The sequence below is a fragment of the Scyliorhinus canicula genome, chromosome 3 (assembly GCF_902713615.1).
Source record: "Scyliorhinus canicula chromosome 3, sScyCan1.1, whole genome shotgun sequence".
In the NCBI taxonomy this organism is placed as follows: Eukaryota; Metazoa; Chordata; class Chondrichthyes; order Carcharhiniformes; family Scyliorhinidae; genus Scyliorhinus; species Scyliorhinus canicula.
Window position 1 is genome coordinate 32,575,274 of NC_052148.1, and position 22,174 is coordinate 32,597,447.

Genomic DNA, 22,174 nt, shown 5'->3' on the forward strand with positions numbered 1-22,174 from the left:
GTGGTTGCAGTAGTTTTTTTTTTAAAGACTCCTGTTTTGCAGGGCTGGTTTTTAGGACTCAGAAGGTGAAATTGACCAGAGGAATGTGTTTTTCAGTCTGGGCTAATGCTCTGTGGTTTGACTGGGGAAAGTCCGTGGGGAATTAATGTGCTTTCAGTCGGGAAAGCTAATTTGTTTTCCAACTAGGGGAGATGTTGATATAGCTGGGTGGAGCTCAGAGATTCAGAGAGAGATTTTTGAGTTAGAGTTTGATCTGTCTGACACGGAGCCCACAATTCTCTCCCAGTAGGATAGTTCTAAAAAGAATAATAATATTTTAAAACAGTGAAGTCTTGACTGAGGACAAGGAAGAAGATGAAAAACACCAGGTGAACAAGCGTTTTGAAGATATTAAGCGGTTCTAACCAGAGCCCGACATTTGTTCCATGAAGCAAGTATTACTCTATGAAATGCTGATTTTAGGATGGATTGAAATCTACAGGTTTATTTTCTTATTTTATTTTCCTGGGGAATTGAGTAGTAGTGTTTAAGGGACAATTGTAAGCTATTCTTTTCAGGTGGGAACTTAAAAGGTTCAATATTGTATTCATAATAAAGTTTTGTTTAAAAAATATGAAATCATGCACTCACTCCTGGAGCGAATCATTCTTTCCACAAAGTCTTGCAAAATAAACTAAAATATTGGTGTTTCAGTCCAGTATCCTAGCCACGGTTGGGTCTGGTCTGGGACTGAAATAAAATTGCACTGTATTGTAAACCAGTGACCGACAGATCCTGGATTGTTAACCAACGATCAGCCCGCACTGAATTGTAAACCAGTGACCGACAGACCCTGGATTGTTAACCAACGATCAGCCCGCACTGAATTGTAAACCAGTGACTGACAGACCCTGGATTGTTAACCAGCGAACAGCCCGCACTGAATTGTAAACCAGTGACCGACAGACCCTGGATTGTTAACCAGCGATCAGCCAACACTGAATTGTAAACCAGTGACCGACAGACCCTGGATTGTTAACCAACGATCAGCCCACACTGAATTGTAAACCAGTGACCGACAGATCCTGGATTGTTAACCAGCGATCAGCCAACACTGAATTGTAAACCAGTGACCGACAGATCCTGGATTGTTAACCAGCGATCAGCCAACACTGAATTGTAAACCAGTGACCGACAGACCCTGGATTGTTAACCAGCGATCAGCCAACACTGAATTTTAAACCAGTAACCGACAGACCCTGGATTGTTAACCAGCGATCAGCCCACACTGAATTGTGAACCAGTGATTGACAGATGTTGGATTGTTAACCAGCAAACAGCACTCACTGAATTGTAAACCAGTGACTGACAGATGTTGGATTGTTAACCAGCAAACAGCCCGCACTGAATTGTAAACCAGTGACCGACAGACCCTGGATTGTTAACCAGCGATCAGCCCGCACTGAATTGTAAACCAGTGACCGACAGACCCTGGATTGTTAACCAGCGATCAGCCCGCACTGAATTGTAAACCAGTGACTGACAGACCCTGGATTGTTAACCAGCGAACAGCCCACACTGAATTGTAAACCAGTGACCGACAGATCCTGGATTGTTAACCAGCGAACAGCCCACACTGAATTGTAAACCAGTGACCGACAGATCCTGGATTGTTAACCAGCGAACAGCCCACACTGAATTGTAAACCAGTGACCGACAGATCCTGGATTGTTAACCAGCGATCAGCCCGCACTGAATTGTAAACCAGTGACCGACAGACCCTGGATTGTTAACCAGCGATCAGCCCACACTGAATTGTAAACCAGTGACCGACAGACCCTGGATTGTTAACCAGCGAACAGCCCGCACTGAATTGTAAACCAGTGACTGACAGACCCTGGATTGTTAACCAGCGATCAGCTCGCACTGAATTGTAAACCAGTGACTGACAGACCCTGGATTGTTAACCAACGATCAGCCCGCACTGAATTGTAAACCAGTGACCGACAGACCCTGGATTGTTAACCAGCGATCAGCCCGCACTGAATTGTAAACCAGTGACTGACAGATGTTGGATTGTTAACCAGCAAACAGCACTCACTGAATTGTAAACCAGTGACTGACAGATCCTGGATTGTTAACCAGCAAACAGCACTCACTGAATTGTGAACCAGTGATTGACAGATGTTGGATTGTTAACCAGCAAACAGCACTCACTGAATTGTAAACCAGTGACTGACAGATGTTGGATTGTTAACCAGCAAACAGCACTCACTGAATTGTAAACCAGTGACCGACAGACCCTGGATTGTTAACCAGCGATCAGCCCGCACTGAATTGTGAACCAGTGACTGACAGATGTTGGATTGTTAACCAGCAAACAGCACTCACTGAATTGTAAACCAGTGACCGACAGACCCTGGATTGTTAACCAGCGATCAGCCCGCACTGAATTGTAAACCAGTGACTGACAGACCCTGGATTGTTAACCAGCAAACAGCACTCACTGAATTGTAAACCAGTGACTGACAGACCCTGGATTGTTAACCAGCGATCAGCCCACACTGAATTGTAAACCAGTGACTGACAGACCCTGGATTGTTAACCAGCGATCAGCCCGCACTGAATTGTAAACCAGTGACTGACAGATGTTGGATTGTTAACCAGCGATCAGCCCGCACTGAATTGTAAACCAGTGACTGACAGATGTTGGATTGTTAACCAGACATCATTACACACTGGATTGTAAACCAGTGACTGACAGATGTTGGATTGTTAACCAGACATCATTACACACAGGATTATGTTTTGGAGAATGGTCCTTTCTTTATCCACTGCCTACAAAACCAAAGGTACTCTCCACTGATGTGGGAAAAAATGAGAGAGACAGTGGGAAGAGGTGGAAATGAAAGAAACTAAATGGAGAAGTGGGTAATGTGTGTCAAGTGATGCCAACCAAAGAGGTCCAGGTTAGACTTCACAAGACACTCCACGAGAATTTCCTGACCTCAATTAAGATGTATATTCCTTGATAGGCAGAAGTGACTTTGAAGCAACAGTTTGGGCTAAATAATTTGTGTCTCTTTATGATGAATAAGGGGATCAGAGGTTGTGGGAAGAAAGCAGGAGAATGGGGATGAGAAAAATATCAGCCATGATTGAATGGCGGAGCAGACTCGATGGGCCGAGTGGCCTATTTATGCTCTTATGTCTTATGGTCTTATGTTCATACATGAAGGAGTATTTTGGTTGAGCCTTTTGCTGAGTACAACTGTAAAGGTTGCAAACAGTTAACTACCCAGTGAACACCATATCCCGTATAAGTGGTTAAGTGTGGAATTCATTGTACAATAAATGTGATTTAAGCTTATGGAGGGGTACAGTACAGACACAAAACCAACTCGGAATGTAAATGACAGCACTGGTCCATGGGCACGCAGGTAGAGGGCTGGTTTAGCTCACTGGGCTAAATCGCTGGCTTTTAAAGCAGACCAAGCAGGCCAACAGCACGGTTCGATTCCCGTACGAGCCTCCCCGGACAGGCGCCGGAATGTGGCGACTAGGGGCTTCAGTAACTAGGGACAGTAACTTCATTGAAGCCTACTCGTGACAATAAGCGATTTTCATTTTCAAAATCTGGTGCTGGTTTAAATCTGGTATCAGGCGGCAGGCACTGGTATCTATAGTTGTCAGTAGTGTTAGATAGTTAGATAGAGAGATAGTTAGATAATTAGTCTATTGAAAAATTATGATAGCAGGTGCAGTATTGTGATTAAACAATTAAAACAAGTAATCGTAATTAATTTTAAAAAAATTAATTTAGAGTACCCAATTAATTTTTTCCAATTAAGGGGCAATTTAGTGTGGCCAATCCACCTACCCTGCATATCTTTGGGTTGTGGGGGTGAAGCCCACGCAAACACGGGGAGAATGTGCAACCTCCACACGGACAGTGACCCAGAGCCGTGATCAAACCTGGGACCTCGGCGCCATGAGGCAGCAGTGCTAACCACTGCGCCACCATGCTGCCAGTAATCGTAATTCATAACCATTGCAGACAATTGTTACATTAAAAAATAAAGTACAAAATTGTAAAAAGATTGCTCAAGCAACAACATTTCTTATACAAGTAAGCATACAGGGCTAAATAGCTGGCTTTGAAAGCAGACCAAGGTAGGCCAGCAGCACGGTTCAATTCCGTACCAGCCTCCCCAAACAGGCGCCGGAATGTGGTGACTAGGGGCTTTTCACAGTAACTTAATTGAAGCCTACTTGTGGCAATAAGCGATTTTCATTTCATTTCATTTACATCGCAAAATGGATGCCTCCTTGGGGGGCGGCACGATGGCGCAGTGGTCGGCACAGCTAGCGCCGAGGACCCGGGTTCGATCCCGGCCCCGGGTCACTGTCCATGTGAAAGTAGCACATTCTCCCTGTGCCTGCGTGGGTCTCACCCCCACAAGCCAATGATGTGCAGGATAGGTGGATAATCCATGCTAAAATGCTCAATTGGAAAAAAATAAATTGGGTAATTCAAATTTAGTTTTAAAGAATGCATGTCCCCTTAATTTACAGAATCAAAATGAAAGGTTTGCTACACTCTGCATTTTGTATTAAAATCCATGAATCATATATTGTCAGGCTGTGTTCCTTAGTACGTAAATGAGAATCTATGAGTTTTATAAGGTGGGCAATAGGGTGGCCTCGTAGTCTTTTCGTTATCTATCTTATTTTCAGATTTAAGTCTTCTCTCCTTATGCCATCGCACATTTTCTTAGTGGTTGTGTCAAGAAAGAGTGCCGCTCGAAGGATTGAAGAATTTTCTAGTGAAGTCCAGACCGAGCTATTTTCAGTCTTTCAGAGAGGGAGCACGATTTCAGTTTGATTGTGTCACAGAGTAGCTTTGGTTCGAGCTTACCTAGGATCAATTTCAGAGCTTGTTCGCCTGCTGTTTGATCAGTCCAGCATTCCAAACCGGCACTGCGTATTCAACAGCGAGCCTTAGCGTAACTATTAAACACAGTCAATAGGTCACAGCAAATGTGGCGTGAGATTATGGATGGCACAGTAAATGATGGTACCCAAGAGAAGCCACAGCAAGCACAGTGGATTGATATGAGAACAAACCAGGCAAGGGAGGGGTATCGATGCAGGGTGTGATCATTGAGGAGTGCCCAGGATGAGTGATATTTTGTACAGACGACCCGGTAGGCGACATGGTACTCGTGACCAGAATGGTACACTATGAGCACAGCCACTCGTTGAATCTCAGAGCTGTGTAGCAACCCGGACCTTGTACGCTGTGTGCAATCATTTAGGGGACAACTGTTTAATTTTTCTGTCTATTGTCAATCATTGAAATGACAGTGGGACACACACCACAGTGTGGGAAATGTTATTTTCATCAAATATTAACCAGCGTCTATCTCTCGCACCTCCCCCTTCTGCAGGCTACCCATGAGCACTGATTTCCAGCAGTACAGCTTCAGGATGCCAAACATAGGGTTCCAGAACCTTCCACTCAATATCTACATTGTGGTTTTCGGGACAGCAATCTTTGTCTTCATCCTCAGTTTACTCTTCTGCTGTTACTTAATCAGGTAAGGGTTGGTTTTGAGTTCAGGCTTTAACAGCAAAAGTAACCTCCCCTTTGTTGCAATAGCTAACAGGAAAATAATAACTTGCATTTAGATAGTGTCTTTAACATGGCCAAATGTCCCAAGACACTACATGGGTGTGCTAGCAGACAAAATGTGAGCCACATAAGGAGATATGAGGCGAGGTGACCAAACACTTTGTCACAGAGGGGTGAGTTTTAGTCAGGTTCTTAAAGGAGAAATTGAGGAAGGAAATTCCAAAGCTTCAGACTTAGATGGCTGAAGGGATGGCCACCAGTCATGGGCCAATTAAAATCAGGAATGCACAAGAGGCCAGAATTGAAAGAATGCAGAGAACTTGGAGGCATACAGATCTGGAAGAGGTCACAGATGAGGAGAGGTTCAAACATTCAATTATCATTCGCAACACACAAGTTTCAGGCAATGACCATCTCCAACAAGAGAGGATGTAACCAACACCACTTGACATTCAATGGCATTCCATCACTAAATCCCCCACTATCAACATCCTGGAGGTTACCATTGATCAGAACCTGAACTGGACTAGCCATATGAACACTGTGGCTACAAGAGCAGGTCAGAGGTTAGGGAATCCTGCGGCGAGTAACTTGTGTCTTGATTCCACAAACATTTGAATCCTCCACCACCGACGAGCAGTGGCAGCCATCTGCAAAATGCACTGCAGTAACTCGTCAAGGTGCCTTCGAAGCATCTTCCAAGCCCATGGTCACTCCCATCTAGAGGCACAAGAGCAACAGATACCTGGGAACATCAGCAACTGGAAGTTCCTCTCCAAGTCACTCACTATCTTGAGTGACTGGGAAATATATCGCCATTCCTTCACCGGCACTGGGTAAAATCCTAGAACTCCCTCCTTAACAGCACAATGGGTGTACCACATGGACTGTAGCGATTCAAGAAGGCAGCTCACTACCAGCTTCTCAAGGGCAATTAGGAGTAGGCAGTAAATGCTGGCCTAGCCAGCGATACCCACATCCTGTAAATTGATTTTTAAAAAGGTGAGGCCTGGAAGAATTTTGGCACACAGAGGAGAGCTGTCAGTTCGAGGTGTAGCCTGGACCAGGAGCCCAGCGAGGTCAGAAAGCAACCGGCCAATGGATGAATGGAACCTGAAACAACTTTAGACACAGGAAGCAGAGGTTTTGGATAAGTTCATGGGTGGTAGAATCCGGCAGCCGGCGGCGGGGCGGGGTTCACGCGCGCACCCCCCCGGCGATTCTCTGGCCCGGCTGGTGTGTGTGTGTGTTGGCTGGGGGGGGGGGAATCCTGCCCGAGATTGGAAATTGGCCAGGAGAGTTTTCGAATAATTATAGGAGGGCTGGTTTCGCTCAGTTGGCTGGATGATTGGTTCATGATGCAGGGTGTGGCTAACAGCTACTGAGGCTGAGGTTATTAATGAATACTCCACAATACCCCACCTCAACCTTGTTCCGTGCCTGTGGTGTGGTGATTCAAGGTTAAATCACCACCGGATCACCTCTCCCTCTCGAAGGGGAAAGCAGCCTATGGTCACGTGGGACTACAGTGACTTTGCTTTGCGAATAATTGGGCATCAAAAAAATGCACAGCAAATCCCAGCATCAGGTCATTGCTCTTTGTAAATGAGCAAATAATAGATTGGAGAGTGAGGAGAGAGGCCCTGTCGAGTTTATAGATATATCTTGTGAGAGAAATACATAAATATACCATTCACAAGATTGTATTAAGGATCTCAGCATAAAATTGTGTTGCATAAAACTGGAATTAGACGATAAGACCATAAGACATAGGAGCGGAAGTAAGGCCATTCGGCCCATTGAGTCCACTCCACCATTCAATCATGGTTGATTTCAATTCCATTTACCTGCTCTCTCCCCATAGCCCTTAATTCCTCGAGAAATCAAGAATTTATCAATTTCTGTCTTAAAGACACTCAACGTCCCGGCCTCCACCGCCCTCTGTGGCAATGAATTCCACAGACCTACCACTCTCTGGCTGAAGAAATTTCTCCTCATCTCTGTTCTAAAGTGACTCCCTTTTATTCTAAGGCTGTGCCCCCGCGTCCTAGTCTCCCCTGCTAATGGAAACAACTTCCCTACGTCCATCCTATCCAAGCCATTCATTATCTTGTAAGTTTCCATTAGATCTCCCCTCAACCTCCTAAACTCCAATGAATATAATCCCACGATCCTCAGACGTTCATCGTATGTTAGGCCTACCATTCCTGGGATCATCCGTGTGAATCTCCGCTGGACCCCGCTCCAGTGCCAGTATGTCCTTCCTGAGGTGTGGGGCCCAAAATTGCTCACAGTATTCTAAATGGGGCCTAACTAGTGCTTTATAAAGCCTCAGAAGTACATCCCTGCTTTTATATTCCAAGCCTCTTGAGATAAATGACAACATTACATTTGCTTTCTTAATTACGGACTCAACCTGCAAGTTTACCTTTAGAGAATCCTGGACTAGGACTCCCAAGTCCCTTTGCACTTTAGCATTATGAATTTTGTCACCGTTTAGAAAATAGTCCATGCCTCTATTCTTTTTTCCAAAGTGCAAGACCTCGCACTTGCCCACGTTGAATTTCATCAGCCACTTCTTGGACCATTCTCCTAAACTGTCTAAATCTTTCTGCAGCCTGCATTGATACCCCTCCCTTGCATGGTTTGTTCTCATATCAATCCACTGTGCTTGCTGTGGCTTCTCTTGGGTACCATCATTTACTGATGCTAGCTTCACGATTTTTTCCCCCAACATTAGCTTTACATTTTCAGATTTATCAAAATGAAATTCCAATTCTAAACTACCATGGTTGGGTTTAATCTCATATTCCCTTTATTATTAACCCAGCTGACCCCAGTTATACATTTCATAGAAACATATAAAATAGGAGCAGGGGGAGGCCATTCGGCCCTTTGAGACTGGTCCGCCATAACTTGTGATCGTGGCTGATCATACCAACTCAATAGCCTGATCTCGACCTTCCCTCCATATCTTTGACCCCCTTTCGCCCCTAAGAGCTATTTCTAATTGTTTCTTGAAAACTAATGGCTTCAACTATTTCTTGTGGGAACGAATTCCACAGACCCACCACTCTCTAGGTGGAGAAATTTCTCTTCATCTCTGTGCTAAATGGTCTACCCCGTATCCTCAGACTGTGACCCCTGGGGTTCTGGACACACCCACAATCGGGAACATCCTTCCTGCATCTACCCAGCCATGACCTCAGGATGTCCCACAGCACCTGACAGACAACTAAGAACTTTGGAATTGTGTTCATTGTGTCAGAAATGCAGGAGCCAGTTGTGCACAGTTAAGGCCGACCCAAGAACACTAAATAAGTTACCAGGTAATCTAGTGCAGGCATTGGTTGATTTAAATACTGGAGCTGGACAGTTGGAAGAACTTAACTGCTCTTCTACAAAATGTTTTACGCCCACCTGAGAGGGAGGATGTTTAACCTCTCCTCCAAACAGAGCATCTCTGACACTGCGGCCTACCCTCATAGTCACTAATAACATGAACTACATGCACCAAAGCTCGAAAGTCTTTTTCTTGGATTTTGCAGTTAAACAAGGCAAATTCTCCAATAGGGAAATTGGCAGAAACCTCTTGGGCGCGATTCTCCTCTGCCCACGACGGGTCGGAGAATAGCGGGAGGGCGTCCCCGACATATTTCACGCCCTCCCGCTATTTCCCCCCCCACGACACAAATCAGCCGCTCGTGGTTTTTAACGGCGAACAGCGATTCTCCCCAGGCCGATGGGCCGAGTTCCCAGGCCTTTACGGACGTTTTTACGGCAGCAAACACACCTGCTTGCTGCCATCGTTAAAAACGGGCGCAACATGCCCGTTCTGGGCTTCCAGGGCCCCGATTGGCACGGACGTACCACGGCCGTAGCCAAGGGGGGGCATGGGCCCGCGATCGGTGCCCACCGATCGTGGGCATTGCGTCCGTAACGGATGCACTCTTTCTCCTCCGCCGCCCCACAGGATCAGTCCGCGGGGCGGCCGAGGGAGATGACGGCCCCGCGCATGCGCGGGTTGGAGCCGTCCAACCTGTGAGCTTGACGTCAGTGGTAGGCAAACTGTTGGAGAAGATACTGAGGGATAGGATCTATTCACATTGGAAGAAAATAGACTTATCAGTGATAGGCAGCATGGTTTTGTGCAGGGAAGGTCATGTCTTACAAACCTAATAGAATTCTTTGAGGAAGTGACAAAGTTAATTGATGAGGAAGGGCTGTAGATGTCATATACATGGACTTCAGTAAGGCGTTTGATAAAGTTTCCCATGGCAGGTTGATGGAAAAAGCGAAGTCGTATGGGGTTCAGGGTGTACTAGCTAGATGGATAAAGAACTGGCTGGGCAACAGGAGACAGAGAGTAGTGGTGGAAGAGAGTGTCTCAAAATGGAGAAAGATGACTAGTGGTGTTCCACAGTGATCCGTGCTCGGACCACTGTTGTTTGTGATATACATAAATGATCTGGAGGAAGATATAGGTGGTCTGATTAGCAAGTTTGTAGATGATACTAAGATTGGTGGAGTTGCAGATAGCGAGGGGGACTGTCAGAGAATACAGCAAAATATAGATAGATTGGAGAGTTGGGCAGAGAAAATGGCAGATGTAGTTTAATCCAGGCAAATGCGAGGTGATGCATTTTGGAAGATCTAATTCAAGAGCGGACTATATGGTCAATGGAAGAGTCCTGGAGAAAATTGATGTACAGAGAGATCTGGGAGTTCAGGTCCATTGTACCCTGAAGGTGGCAACGCAGGTCGATAGAGTGGTCAAGAAGGCATACAGCATGCTTGCCTTCATTGGACAGGGTATTGATTACAAGAGTCGGCAGGTCATGTTATAGTTGTATATGACTTTGGTTCGGCCACATTTGAATACTGGCGTGCAATTCTGGTCGCCACATTACCAGAAGGATGTGCATGCTTTAGAGAGGGTGCAGAGGAGGTTCACCAGGATGTTGCCTGGTATGGAGGGTGCTGGCTATGAAGAAAGGTTGAGTAAATTAGGATTGTTTTTGTTGGCAAAGACTGGAGGTTGAGGGGGGACCTGATTGAGGTCTAAAAAAATTATGAGAGGTATGGACAGGGTGGCTAGCAACAAGCTTTTTCCAAGAGTGGGGGTGTCAATTACAAGGGGTCACGATTTTCAAGGTGAAAGGGGGGAAAGTTTAAGGGAGATGTGCGTGGAAAGTTTTTTACGCAGAGGGTGGTGGGTGCCTGGAACGCTTTGCCAGCGGAGGTGGTAGAGGTGGGCACGATGGCATCATTTAAGATGCATCTAGACAGGTATATGAAACAGGCGGGGAACAGATCCGGGGAAGTAGTTTCCTTGGAAAATATGCAACAGGTTAGATAAAGGATCTGGATCGGCACAGGCTGGGAGGTCCGAAGGGCCTGTTCCTGTGCTGTAATTTTCTTTGTTCTTTGTTGCCAATTGCCCCTATCAGTCACTCTCGATCATCAGCAAAGTGATGGAAGGAGTCGTCAAAATGTGGCACTTACTGAGCAATAACTTGCTCACGGGTGCTCACTAGGTTCCGCAGGGCCACTCAGCTCCTGAGGACAAGAAAACTGAATTCCGGATGTGAAGTGAGAATGACTGACCTTGACATCAAGGCAGCATTTGATCATATGTGGCATCAAGAATCCAATTGATGTTAATGGAAATTAGGAGGAAATTCTCCACATGTTTGAGTCATACCTGACACAAAGTAAGATTGTTGCAGTTATTGAAGGTCAATTATCTTGGTTCCAGGACATCGCTGCAGGAATTCCACAGGGTAGTGTCCTAGGCCCAAGCTGCTTCACCAATGACCTCCCTTCTATCATAAGGTCAGAAGTGGGGATGTTTGCTGATGATTGATTGCACAATGTTCAGCAGCATTTGCGACTCCTCAGATATAATAATATCTTTATTAGTGTCACAAGTAGACTTTTATTAACACTGCAATGAAGGTACTGTGAAAATCCCCGAGTCACCACTCTCCAGCACCTGGTCAGGTACACTGAAGGTGAATTCAGAATGTCCAATCACTAACCTGCGCGTCCTTGGACTGAGGGAGGAGACCTGAGCACCCGGAGGAAACCCACGCAGACACAGGGAGAACATGCAGACTCCACTCAGTGACCCAAGCTGGGAATCGAACCCAGGTCCCTGTGAAGCAACAATGCTAACCACTGTGCTACTGTGCCGCCCATGCAGCTCGTGTCCAAATACAGCAAGACCTGCATAACATCCAGGCTTGGGTTGATAACTGGCAAGTAACATACACGCCAAACAACTGCCAGGCAATGGCCATCTCAAAACAAAATCTAACTATCTACCCTTGACTTTAATTGGCATTACTATCGCTTAATTCCTCCACTGTCAAAATCCTGGGGTTTGCCATTATCTAGAAACTGAACTGGAATAGCTATAACCATACTGTGTTTACATGAGCATCAGAGGCTGGGAATTGTAAGGCAAGTAATTCACCTCCAGACATCCCAAAGCCTGCCTACCATGGCACATGTCAGGAGTGTGATGGAATACTCCCCACTTGCCTGGGTGTGTGCAGCTCCAACAACACTCAAACGTACGACGCCATCCAGGACAAAGCAGCCAGCCTGATGGGCACCCAATCCACCACCTTCAGGAATCGCTCACTCTACTGCAGTGAACTGTGTACCATCTACAGGATGCACTGTAGCGATTCACCAAGGCTCCTTGAACAGCACATTCCAAACCTGTCATTTCTACCATCTTGATACGGAGGTATGGGAACACCACCACCTGGACAGTCCCCTCCAAGTTACTGGCCATCCTGACCTGGAAATCTATCCCCGTTCCTTCACTGTCACTGGGCCAGAATCCTTGAACTCCCTTTCTAACAGCACTATGGGCGTACCTACATCTCATGGACTCAGCGGTTCAAGAAGGCAGCTCACCACCACCTTCTGAAGGGCAACTGGGGATGGGTAATCAATGCTGGCCTAACTAGTGACGCCCACATCCATGAAAGAATAAAAACAATGACAATAGCCTTAGATAAGCAGTATGGGAGGAGGTCTGTGAGAACCAATGCTGGGACTATGCTGTAAACATCAATGCAATCAACAAATCTGACAACGTTGCTTCTCTCCGGTGCTCCGACTGATTTGACACATTCTAGCCTGGGACATTGAACTGAATGATGGTCTTGGGTTGTGCAGCTGATTTTATCGGTCTGTTCGTATTACAGTTTGAACAAACACATTACTGTTTGTCGGTGTCAATCACGATAACCTGGCTCCCACTCCTATGCAGCGTCCTAGCTATCTTGGCCTTGACCTGCTTCTCGTATTACTGGTGAGTAAAGTCAGCTGGAGGGTCGTTTTATTAAGTTTGTACTATAAAGTTCCTGTGCCCGATAAAAGTTAAACAGTATTTGTCCAGTTAAGCTTTGTAATTATTCGCATATCATTGGGTGTGGTGCTGCTCCTACATGACCAGTGACGCTGGGAACAGAGACTGCAGGGCAGTGGTTTTGGTACCTTGAAGTTGAGTTGAAATCCCACTGTGGCATGTTTGTGAAATTCAACGTAGATACATTTAAGGGAAGCTAGATTAATAGGTGAGGGAGAAAGGCCGAGAAGGACATGGATAGGAATCTCCTGTGGCCATTCCCCTGCAGAACAGACATACCGTTTTGGATTCTGTTGAGGGGAATGGCCTCTCAGGGGAAAGCAGCAACAGCCAAATTCATAGTTCGTTCTGCTGCAAAGGGAGGAATAAAAAGTGTGAGAATGCAATAGTTATAGGGGATTCAATTGTGAGGGGAGGAGAGAGGCGTTTCTGTGGCCTCAAATGAGACTCCAGGATGTTATGTTGCCTACCTGGTGCTAGGATCAAGGATGTCTCAGAGAAGTTACAGGACATTATGGAGGGGGAGGGTGAACAGCCAGTGGTCGTGGTGAACATCAGTACCAACGACATAGGTAAAAAAAGGGATGAGGTCCTAAAAGCAGAATACAGGGAGATAAGATGAAAGTTGAAAAGCCTAAGGTAGTGATCTCAGGATTACCAGCAGCGCCACGTGCTAGTTAGAGTCGAAATAGCAGGATATATTGGATAAATACGTGGCTGAAGAGATGGTGTGAGGTGGAGGGTCCTGGGGCATTGGGGACCGGTTCTGGAGGAGGTGGGACCAATACAACTGGATGAGTTACATCTGGGCAGGACAAGGACTGATGTCCTGGGGGGGGGGCTATTTGCTCGAGTGGTTGGGTAGGATTTAAGCTAATGTAGTAGGGTGATGGGAACCTATGCAAAGAGTCAGAAGAGGAGGAAATAAGGACAAACAAAAGACAGAAAGGGGGAATGAGAGAAGTGATAGACAGATATATGAAGAGTCAGATTCAAACAGGGCCACAGTGAAAATATTGGGAGAGGGACCTAGTCGTATTAAAAAGACAAGCTGATAGGCTTTGTGCCTTAACGCGCGGAGCATTCTTAACAAAGTGGAAGAACTAATCGCGCAAATAGACGTGAACGGTTACGATATAGTCAGGATTACAGAGACATGGCTGCAGGGTGACCAGGGATAGGAACTGAATGTCCAGGGATATTCAGTATTTAGGAAAGACAGACAAAAGGGGAAAAGCGGGTAGCTGTGGAAATGCTGGTCAAGGAGGAAGATAACGCAATAGTGAGGGAGGGAGGATATTAGCTCCGACAATGTGGAATCTGTATGGGTAGAGCTGAGAAACAGCAAGGTGCAAAACATTAGTGGGTGTCATATATAGACTGCCAAAACTGCAGTGATATTGTTGGGAATGGCATTAGAAGGAAATTAGAGATGCATAAAGTTACAACTGTAAATATGGATTGGGAAAATCAAATTAGCCACAATACCGCAGAGGAGGAATTCAGAATACCTTAGAGGAGTGTACACGGGGTGGTTTTCAGGATCAACATGTTGAGGAGCCAACTAGAGCACAGACCATCTCAGACTGGGTGCTGTGTAATGAGAACGGAATCATTGGCAATCTAGTTGTGCATGGAGAGAGCCGGACCCAGCCAGTTAACACAGCAGGGGAAGGCAGAGCAGCTTCAGAGTGACAAAGAGCGTGGAGAGAGGCGGATCCAACGCGTTAACATAGCAGGGGATGGGAGAGAAGCTTCAGGGTGAGAAACAGAGTGCAGTGAGGCCAATCCGGCCAGTTAATACAGCGGGAGGAAGGGAGAGCCAAGTGCCGGCAAATGGGAGTAGATAGGTCAGGTTGTTTTCATGCTCGGTGTAGACTTGATGGGCCAAAGGGCCTTTTCTGTGATTCTGTGACCCCTTGGGGATGAGCAACCATGGTATGACAAATTCTTCATCAAGGTGAGGAGTGAAGTCCTTGATTCTGAGACTCGGGTCCTCAATCTTAACAAAGGAAACTACAATGAAATGAGGCATGAGTTGGCTATGATCGATTGGGGAATGTTACTTAAAGGGATAACAGTGGATAGGCAATGGTAAATATTTAAAGAACGCGTGGAGGAACTGCGATAATTCTTTATTCCTATCTGGCATATAAGTAAAGCGGGAAAGGTGGCCAATCCATGGCTTACAAGGGAAATTAGGGATAATATTTGATCCAAGGAAGTAGCATACAAATTGGCCAAGAAAAACAACAGATTTGAGGATTGGGAGCTGTTTACAATTTAGAAAAGAAGGACCAAGGGATTGATGAAGAAGGGGAAAATAGGGTACAAATGTAAGCTTGCAGGGAATGCAAAAAACTGACTCTAAAAGTTTCCATGGGTACGTGAGAGAGAAAAAGATTGGTGAAGACAAATGTAGGTCCCTTACAGTCAGAAACAGGGGAATGTATAATAGGGGACAAAGAACTGAGTGAGCATATATATATAATATATATATATATAATTTGGTTCTTTCTTCACAAATGAGGACACAACATAAGGGACCAGAAATGTTGGTGAATGCAGGGTTTCGTGAGAGGGAGGAACTGAAGGTGATCATATCAATAGAGAAGTGGTGTTGGGGAAATTGATTGGATTGAAGGCTGATAAATCCCCAGGGCCTGATAATCTACATTGCAGGGTACTGAAGGAGTTGGTTCTAGAAATTTTGGATGCATTGGTGGTCATCTTCCAGGATTTTATAGACTGCGGCAACAGTTCCTGTGGATTGGAGGTTGGCTAATGTAACTCCACGATTTCAAAAGCGAGGTGGGAGAGAAAGCAGGGAATTATAAACCAGTAAGCCTGATGTCAGTCATGAGGAAAACTCTAGAATCCATTTTCGAAGATATTAAGCAGAGCATGAGGAAAGTGGCAGTGGCAGGATCGGACAGATTCAGCATGGATTTATGAAGGGGAAATCATGCTTGACAAATCTACTGGAATTCTTTGAGGATGTTACTCGTAGAATTGATGAAGGGGAGCCAATGGATATTTGGACTCTCAGGAGGCTTTTGACAAAGTCCCGATATAAAATGAGCGTGTACAATTAAAGCGCATGGATTAGGGGTAGTGAATTGAGATGGAGAGAAACTGGTTGGCAGACAGGAAACAAAGAGTAGGAATTAACAATATTTTTCCGATGACAAGCAATGACTAGTGGGGCACCGCAGGAATCGGTGCTGGGACTCCAGCTATTCACAATAATGATTCAGATGAGGAACAAAATATCATATCTCCACATTTCGAAGACACCAAGTTGGGTGGGAGGGTGAGCTGTGAGGAGGATGCAGAGATCCTTCAGTGTGATTTGAAGTTGAGTGAGTGGGCGAATGAATGTTAACCCTTGTACCGTGCTGAGCAGCACGGTAGCATGGTGGTAGCATAAATGCTTCACAGCTCCAGGGTCCCAGGTTCGATTCCCGGCTGGATCACTGTCTGTGCGGAATCTGCACGTCCTCCCCGTGTGTGCGTGGGTTTTCCTCCGGGTGCTCCGGTTTCCTCCCACAGTCCAAAGATGTGCGGGTTAGGTGGATTGGCCATGCTAAATGCCCGTAGTGTCCTAAAAAGTAAGGTTAAGGGAGGGGTTGTTGGGTTACGGGTATAGGGTGGATACGTGGGTTTGAGTAGGGTGATCATGGCTCGGCACAACATCGAGGGCCGAAGGGCCTGTTCTGTGCTGTACTGTTCTATGTTCTATCTCTACCTCATTCTCTGGAGATTCTGCCTGGCCTGCTGAGTATTTCTAGAAACTCGGTTTTTGTTTCCATGCTGCCTGTTTAAAGTCTGGCAGGTTGTTGGGGGAATGCGTTTTTTGTCAGGTAGCCTCGTAAAGGGTGAACAAACATGCCTCCAGAATCGGACCAATCAGCAGTTAGAGGTCTTTTGCGTGGATTTGACTCAGTCGCCACCCTCTCATCTCTCGGGAGGATATGAACTTCAGTCCAACTCCCAAGGTTCGAGCACATTCACTGGAGTTACTCGTGAGTACTGCCGCTGTCAGAAGTACTGTTCTCACTTAAACATTTGACTAAGGTCACATTACACTTGTTCAAGTGGTTCAGCGCCATAAAAGATCACATTGCACATTATTCAGAGTTCTGAAAGTGTCTAGACCACGCGGCCTCAGTCTATCAACGCCCAAGAACAGGTTCCACTGTCTGTTCATCTTATTTGCTATATTTAGACCCTTGCTATACACAAATTGACTGCCGCATTTTCCTACAAAACAAAAGTGGCTTTACCTTCAAACCTAATTCATTGATTATGAAATGCTTTGGGACGTCTTGGGGATGTAATAAGTTTCAACATGAATCCAAGTTCTTAATTTCTTTCTGGAAAAACAATGAGCATGAATTAACGGTCTCGTTGCACCCAACCTGGTGTCGGAACGAGGCCATTGAATCTCGCAAGAAGCTTCTCACACGATTCAACTGAACCTCGTGAGACGTCATGATCTGGATTTCGCTCTCACTGGGTGAGAGCCAGACCAGCATATTTAAGAAGCTAAATGGCACCTTACGGCCTTGCCTGGGAGACCTTGCCAGGGTGACGTTTGTGCTGGTCCCCACAAATGAGGATGAGGCGTATGGCACCATACCTAGGGGGGTCTCCTAGGTCATTGGAGACCCTGGGTGGGTCGTGGATAGGGCAGGGTGGCATCTTGGCACCCAGACACCTTGCCACTGCCAGGCTGGCAGCGACAAGTCGGGGTGGCAGTGTCAGGGTGCACATGTTGCCAGGGTGGTAATGCCAACAATCCCTACGGGGGCAGGGGGACATAACCCATGAAAGGGAGGTATGAAGGGTAGGGAGGGGAGTGACAGATAGGTATGAACAGGCCTCAAAAAGGTTGGGGGGGGGGTGGGCAGTGAAGGGTGGGGGTCCTGCAGTGGTGTTGCATGATGGGTAGGTGATGGTCCATTGAGGTGAGGGGAACCTCCCGTCCTCTTCTTCCAATAATGCCATGGAATCTTCTCTGTCCCCTGAGCGCAATTATTATCTTGCACAGAAGCGGACATTATCTGATGGGTAGTGCCCCAAAGGGAAGAAGATTGGTGTTGAGGGGGGAAAGAGGGGAAATTGAATTGAATTTACCACAATTGGGGATTGGTTTTTTAAAGTCACCCAATGATAATGCTGGCCTGATACACACACGCTGCGTTTTAGTTTTACTTTCCACATGATGGGATTTTCTGTATTTAAGGAAAGCAATTTCTGGGAATGAGGCCTCAGAGGAAAGAAACCGATACTATGCCCCACCCACTTTCCTGCAGTTACCCTTTGTTGATGCACACAGGAACTGGAACCATTCCCAGAGTTGACAGAAAACACACACAATAAACACTCTTGAGCTGTTAACGGCACACAGTACTCAATAGCGGTCAGTTCCCAGGACTGATTAATTTTAATGGGTTTATCTGCACAGTAAGCATAAATCTGAAGCGGCAGATTTCCCTGATGACACCGAGCACGTGTTGGTGGCTTTTGTCGAGGTTACTAGCTTTTTACCGATGTCATCCTTGACTCTCAAAGGTGTTTGTGTTAATTTAGGCGCCGTGAGTCAACAGTGTGCACAATCCAATTACCTTCAGAGGCTCCACATGCTGTTCCAAACTCTAACTCCTGCCCGGCGAGCGAGGAATCGCAGCTCATCTGACAGGACCAAGCTGGGGTGTGATGCCAACAAATTAGTGGGTGACATAGTGGTTAGCACTGCTGCCTCACAAAGCCAGGGACTGGAGTTCAATTCCGGCCTCGGGTGACTGTCTGTGTGGAGTCTGCACTTTTCCCCCATGTCTACGTGGATTTCCACCGGGTGCCGGTCCGGCTTCCTCTCACAGTCAGAAAATGTGCAGGTTAGGTGGATTGGCCCTGCTAAATTGCCCATTAGTGCCCAAAAGGTTAGTTGGGGTTACTGGGGATAGGGTGGGTGTATGGGCCTCGGTAGGGTGTTCTTTCCAAGGGTCAGGCAGTTTGATGGGCCAAATGACCACCTTCTGCACTCTAGGGATTCTCTGGCAATACGATTCTAAGGTAGTAGAACAGCTGCCAACAAAGCGATGATGGGCCACATGGGCATGGTGGCAAAGGACAGCTGAAACCTTCGAGGAAAGAAGGGAGGAAAACAGATTTTTACTGGCTGTTTTCACACCTTCCTTTGGAGAGGCGGGGGAGGAGTCACAGGCTGATTAATGCTCTGACGGACTGTGACCTGATCACTCCTCCCATGACCAGAAGCATTCCTCATGCCGAAAAAAGACAGCGGAATAGTTTGACGGGCTCCCAGAGTCTCTTGGATGGAAGAGGATACAGGTGTCCCATTGGATGGGAACCCGAATTCAGAGGCCACCATTCACCACGGAGCAGGAATCAAACCCACGCAAGGCCTCTGACTCCAGGGCAGGAGTGGTTGCCACTGAACCTCTCTACTCAGCTGTGAATAAACAGCAAGTTGTTTCCTCTGTGTCAGCGACCATCCTGTACTTTGACTGGTTTTGGGGGCTCTGAGTTAATGGAAAACCTTCTCATCGAAAGAGGTTATTCAGACGCAGATGAAGAAATTTAAGAGAATAATTGCAGATACTGGCCAGGTGCCCTGTATATTAAAGGAGGCACTGTTGTTTGATTTCTGACTGAGATTTCCAGGCACACAAGGCCCTGGAGCTCAGTTGGCCTGACGATCCTTTCTCGAAGGCACGGTAATCGGTAGCAGTTGGCGCACAATTCTGCACACTCCGAAAAATTTCAAGGTACAGGTTTTTTATTCAGCGACAGACACAACAGACGAGGCATTAAATCACCTGCCGTCTGCGTGGGTTTCGCCCCCACAACCCAAAAAGGTGTGCAGGATAGGTGGATTTGGCCACACTAAATTGCCCCTTAATTGGAAAAAATAATTGGGTACGCTAAATTTATTAAAAAAAAATTAAATCACCTGCCCATGTTTCTATTTTTAAAAAAGTAACTCTTCCCAATGTGAATGTCGTTAGAAAGGGCCGGTGTTTATTCCCCAACCCTAGTTACTCTTGAGAACATGGTGGTGGGCTTCCTTCTTGAGCCTCTGCAGTCCGTGTGGTTAGGTGCTCCCGTAAATGCTGATAGATCGGGAAATTCCAGGATTTTGAGCCCGTGATGATGAAGGAGCAGCAGACAATCGGAGAGGGATCTTCCCATGCTCCCGCTGATCTCCTGCTACCAAGGAGCGTAGCGATTGTTGTAAAACAATACGGGTAATTTGGAAGAACTGTAAGGTGCTTTCAAACAGAGATTGTCTCAAAGCTGCCTGGCATGTGGGAGGGCATACGCAGGGCACAGTACAGAAGACACTCCCGCCAACCAGCCATGTTGGTTTAAGGGGAGGTGCTGGTTCTGCTTGGTTATCCTGTGGGGGTAAAAGAGGTCTCTGAGTAAGGACAGTAACGGAATCGATTGTGCCACCTACTCCCACTCTTCCCCCCCCCCCCCCCCCCACCCCCACCCCCCCCCCCCCCCCCCCCCCCCCCCCCCACCCCCCTCCCCTACAGGGAAACAAATAGGCTATTGGTGTTGCATTAAAATGTAACGGCGCTGAACTAAATTTGAATCACGTTTGTGACGTTGTGTAGAATGTCTAGTATACAAAGGGTTAATGTAATGTCATAATCAGCCACTAGATGGAGCTGGGGAGCAGACCCTGTAAAAAGTCCTCAGGCTTTTGGGAGAGAGTGTCGAGAAGGCGCGAGGAGGTTAGAGAGACAAGGAGCAGAGCAGAGCACAGTTTAAGATTGTGTGCATGAGACAAGTGTTAGTATAGTGCAGATTGTAGTTTAGTTAGAATATTGCATGCTATAGGAATAGTGTTTGAACTGTATAATAAGTAGTGTAATAAATGTAGCTTTGTTTATTTGACTTAGATTTTTGTGGCCTTTGTGTACACTACAAATCCATCCTGAGTATAGCAACACAAAGAACAGCACAGTGTTGTCTTACCTTACACATTGCCTTTAATTATCATTTGGTCCTTAAAGCAGACCAAGCAGGCCAGCAGCACGGTTTCGATTCCCGTAAACAGCCTCCCCGGACAGGTGCCGGAATGTGGCGACTAGGGGCGTTTCACAGTAACTTCATTGAAGTCTACTACTCGTGACAATAAGCGATTTTCATTTCATTTTCAAGTTGCTACTCAGTGTTTCCATTCCAATTCTCTTCCTACACTAGTGGCGCACCAGGTCCGACTTTCATCTGTTTCCATAGCTGGTAATTCCCGAACAGGTCGCTCGTTTGTCCGCCTGGGGGTTATAGCTGAGGGCCGCCACTCCACATCAAGTGTGGCCGAACAGGAATCTCTCCCCCCCTTTTACCCCCAACCATTGGCATGCTGGAAGGACTTGAAGGTTGACATTCAATCTGTTTAACCGCGTTACCATCATGGAGTGGGACTCGAAGCCAAACCATCTGACTCAGAGGCAGGGTCATCACCCACTGGTGCACAAGGTCTCCACCCTATGTTGATGGTGATATTTTTACATTTAGAATAAATAAAATTGGAAAAGAACTGTATTTCCCATCAATGACATCAGTAGTTTATGATGTACAATGAGCCCTGTCAGTGCTGCCGTGGATAAGGGGGAACTGAGAAATGATTGCATTGTGTCAAGTTCTAACCCTGTCTAAATGCGAACAACCTTGGGACTCGCAACCCACCTTCGATATTGCTCCATGTCAGTGACAGAGGTTTGAAGTGTCGGATTTTCAGTGAACCATGTGTGCGCAGCCCCTGATAAAATCCTCGATACACCAAGTAGAGATTGCGGCAGGATGTCGCCTGTGAGGGGAGCGGTTCGCAGCTGTTTCCTTTGGGACATTGTCTTTGACACTAGTACAGTTGAGTTATAGCAGAGAGAGCAGCAACTAGGGATTGACCAGTAATAATGAGCCTTGCCTGTCAGCGGCTGCCTGTATGGTTACTGCAGACAGCTGGCTGTTGGAGAGTGAGTTGTACAATACAGAGAAGCAACTGGGCAGATGTAGAAATGACCGTCTTCTCTCTCTTTCCTCCCTGTGCAGGTTGCGACACCAAGCCACAAGGAGCTTTATGCATACAAACAGGTAAGACCCATACCTCCGCAAACTGAAACACTCCTGAGTCT

The 22,174-nt window shown here is 46.5% G+C and overlaps 1 protein-coding gene across 1 annotated transcript in view; it reads left to right on the plus strand.

Moving 5' to 3' along the window:
• The first annotated feature begins 252 nt into the window (after window positions 1–252).
• The window catches only part of rnf24 (ring finger protein 24), an 87,573-nt gene continuing 65,651 nt past the window's right edge, over window positions 253–22,174 (plus strand). The window contains 4 exon segments of the mRNA XM_038793243.1: window positions 253–368; window positions 5,430–5,579; window positions 22,092–22,105; window positions 22,108–22,133. Coding sequence (XP_038649171.1) covers window positions 355–368; window positions 5,430–5,579; window positions 22,092–22,105; window positions 22,108–22,133 — 204 coding nt within the window. The 5' untranslated portion in view covers window positions 253–354.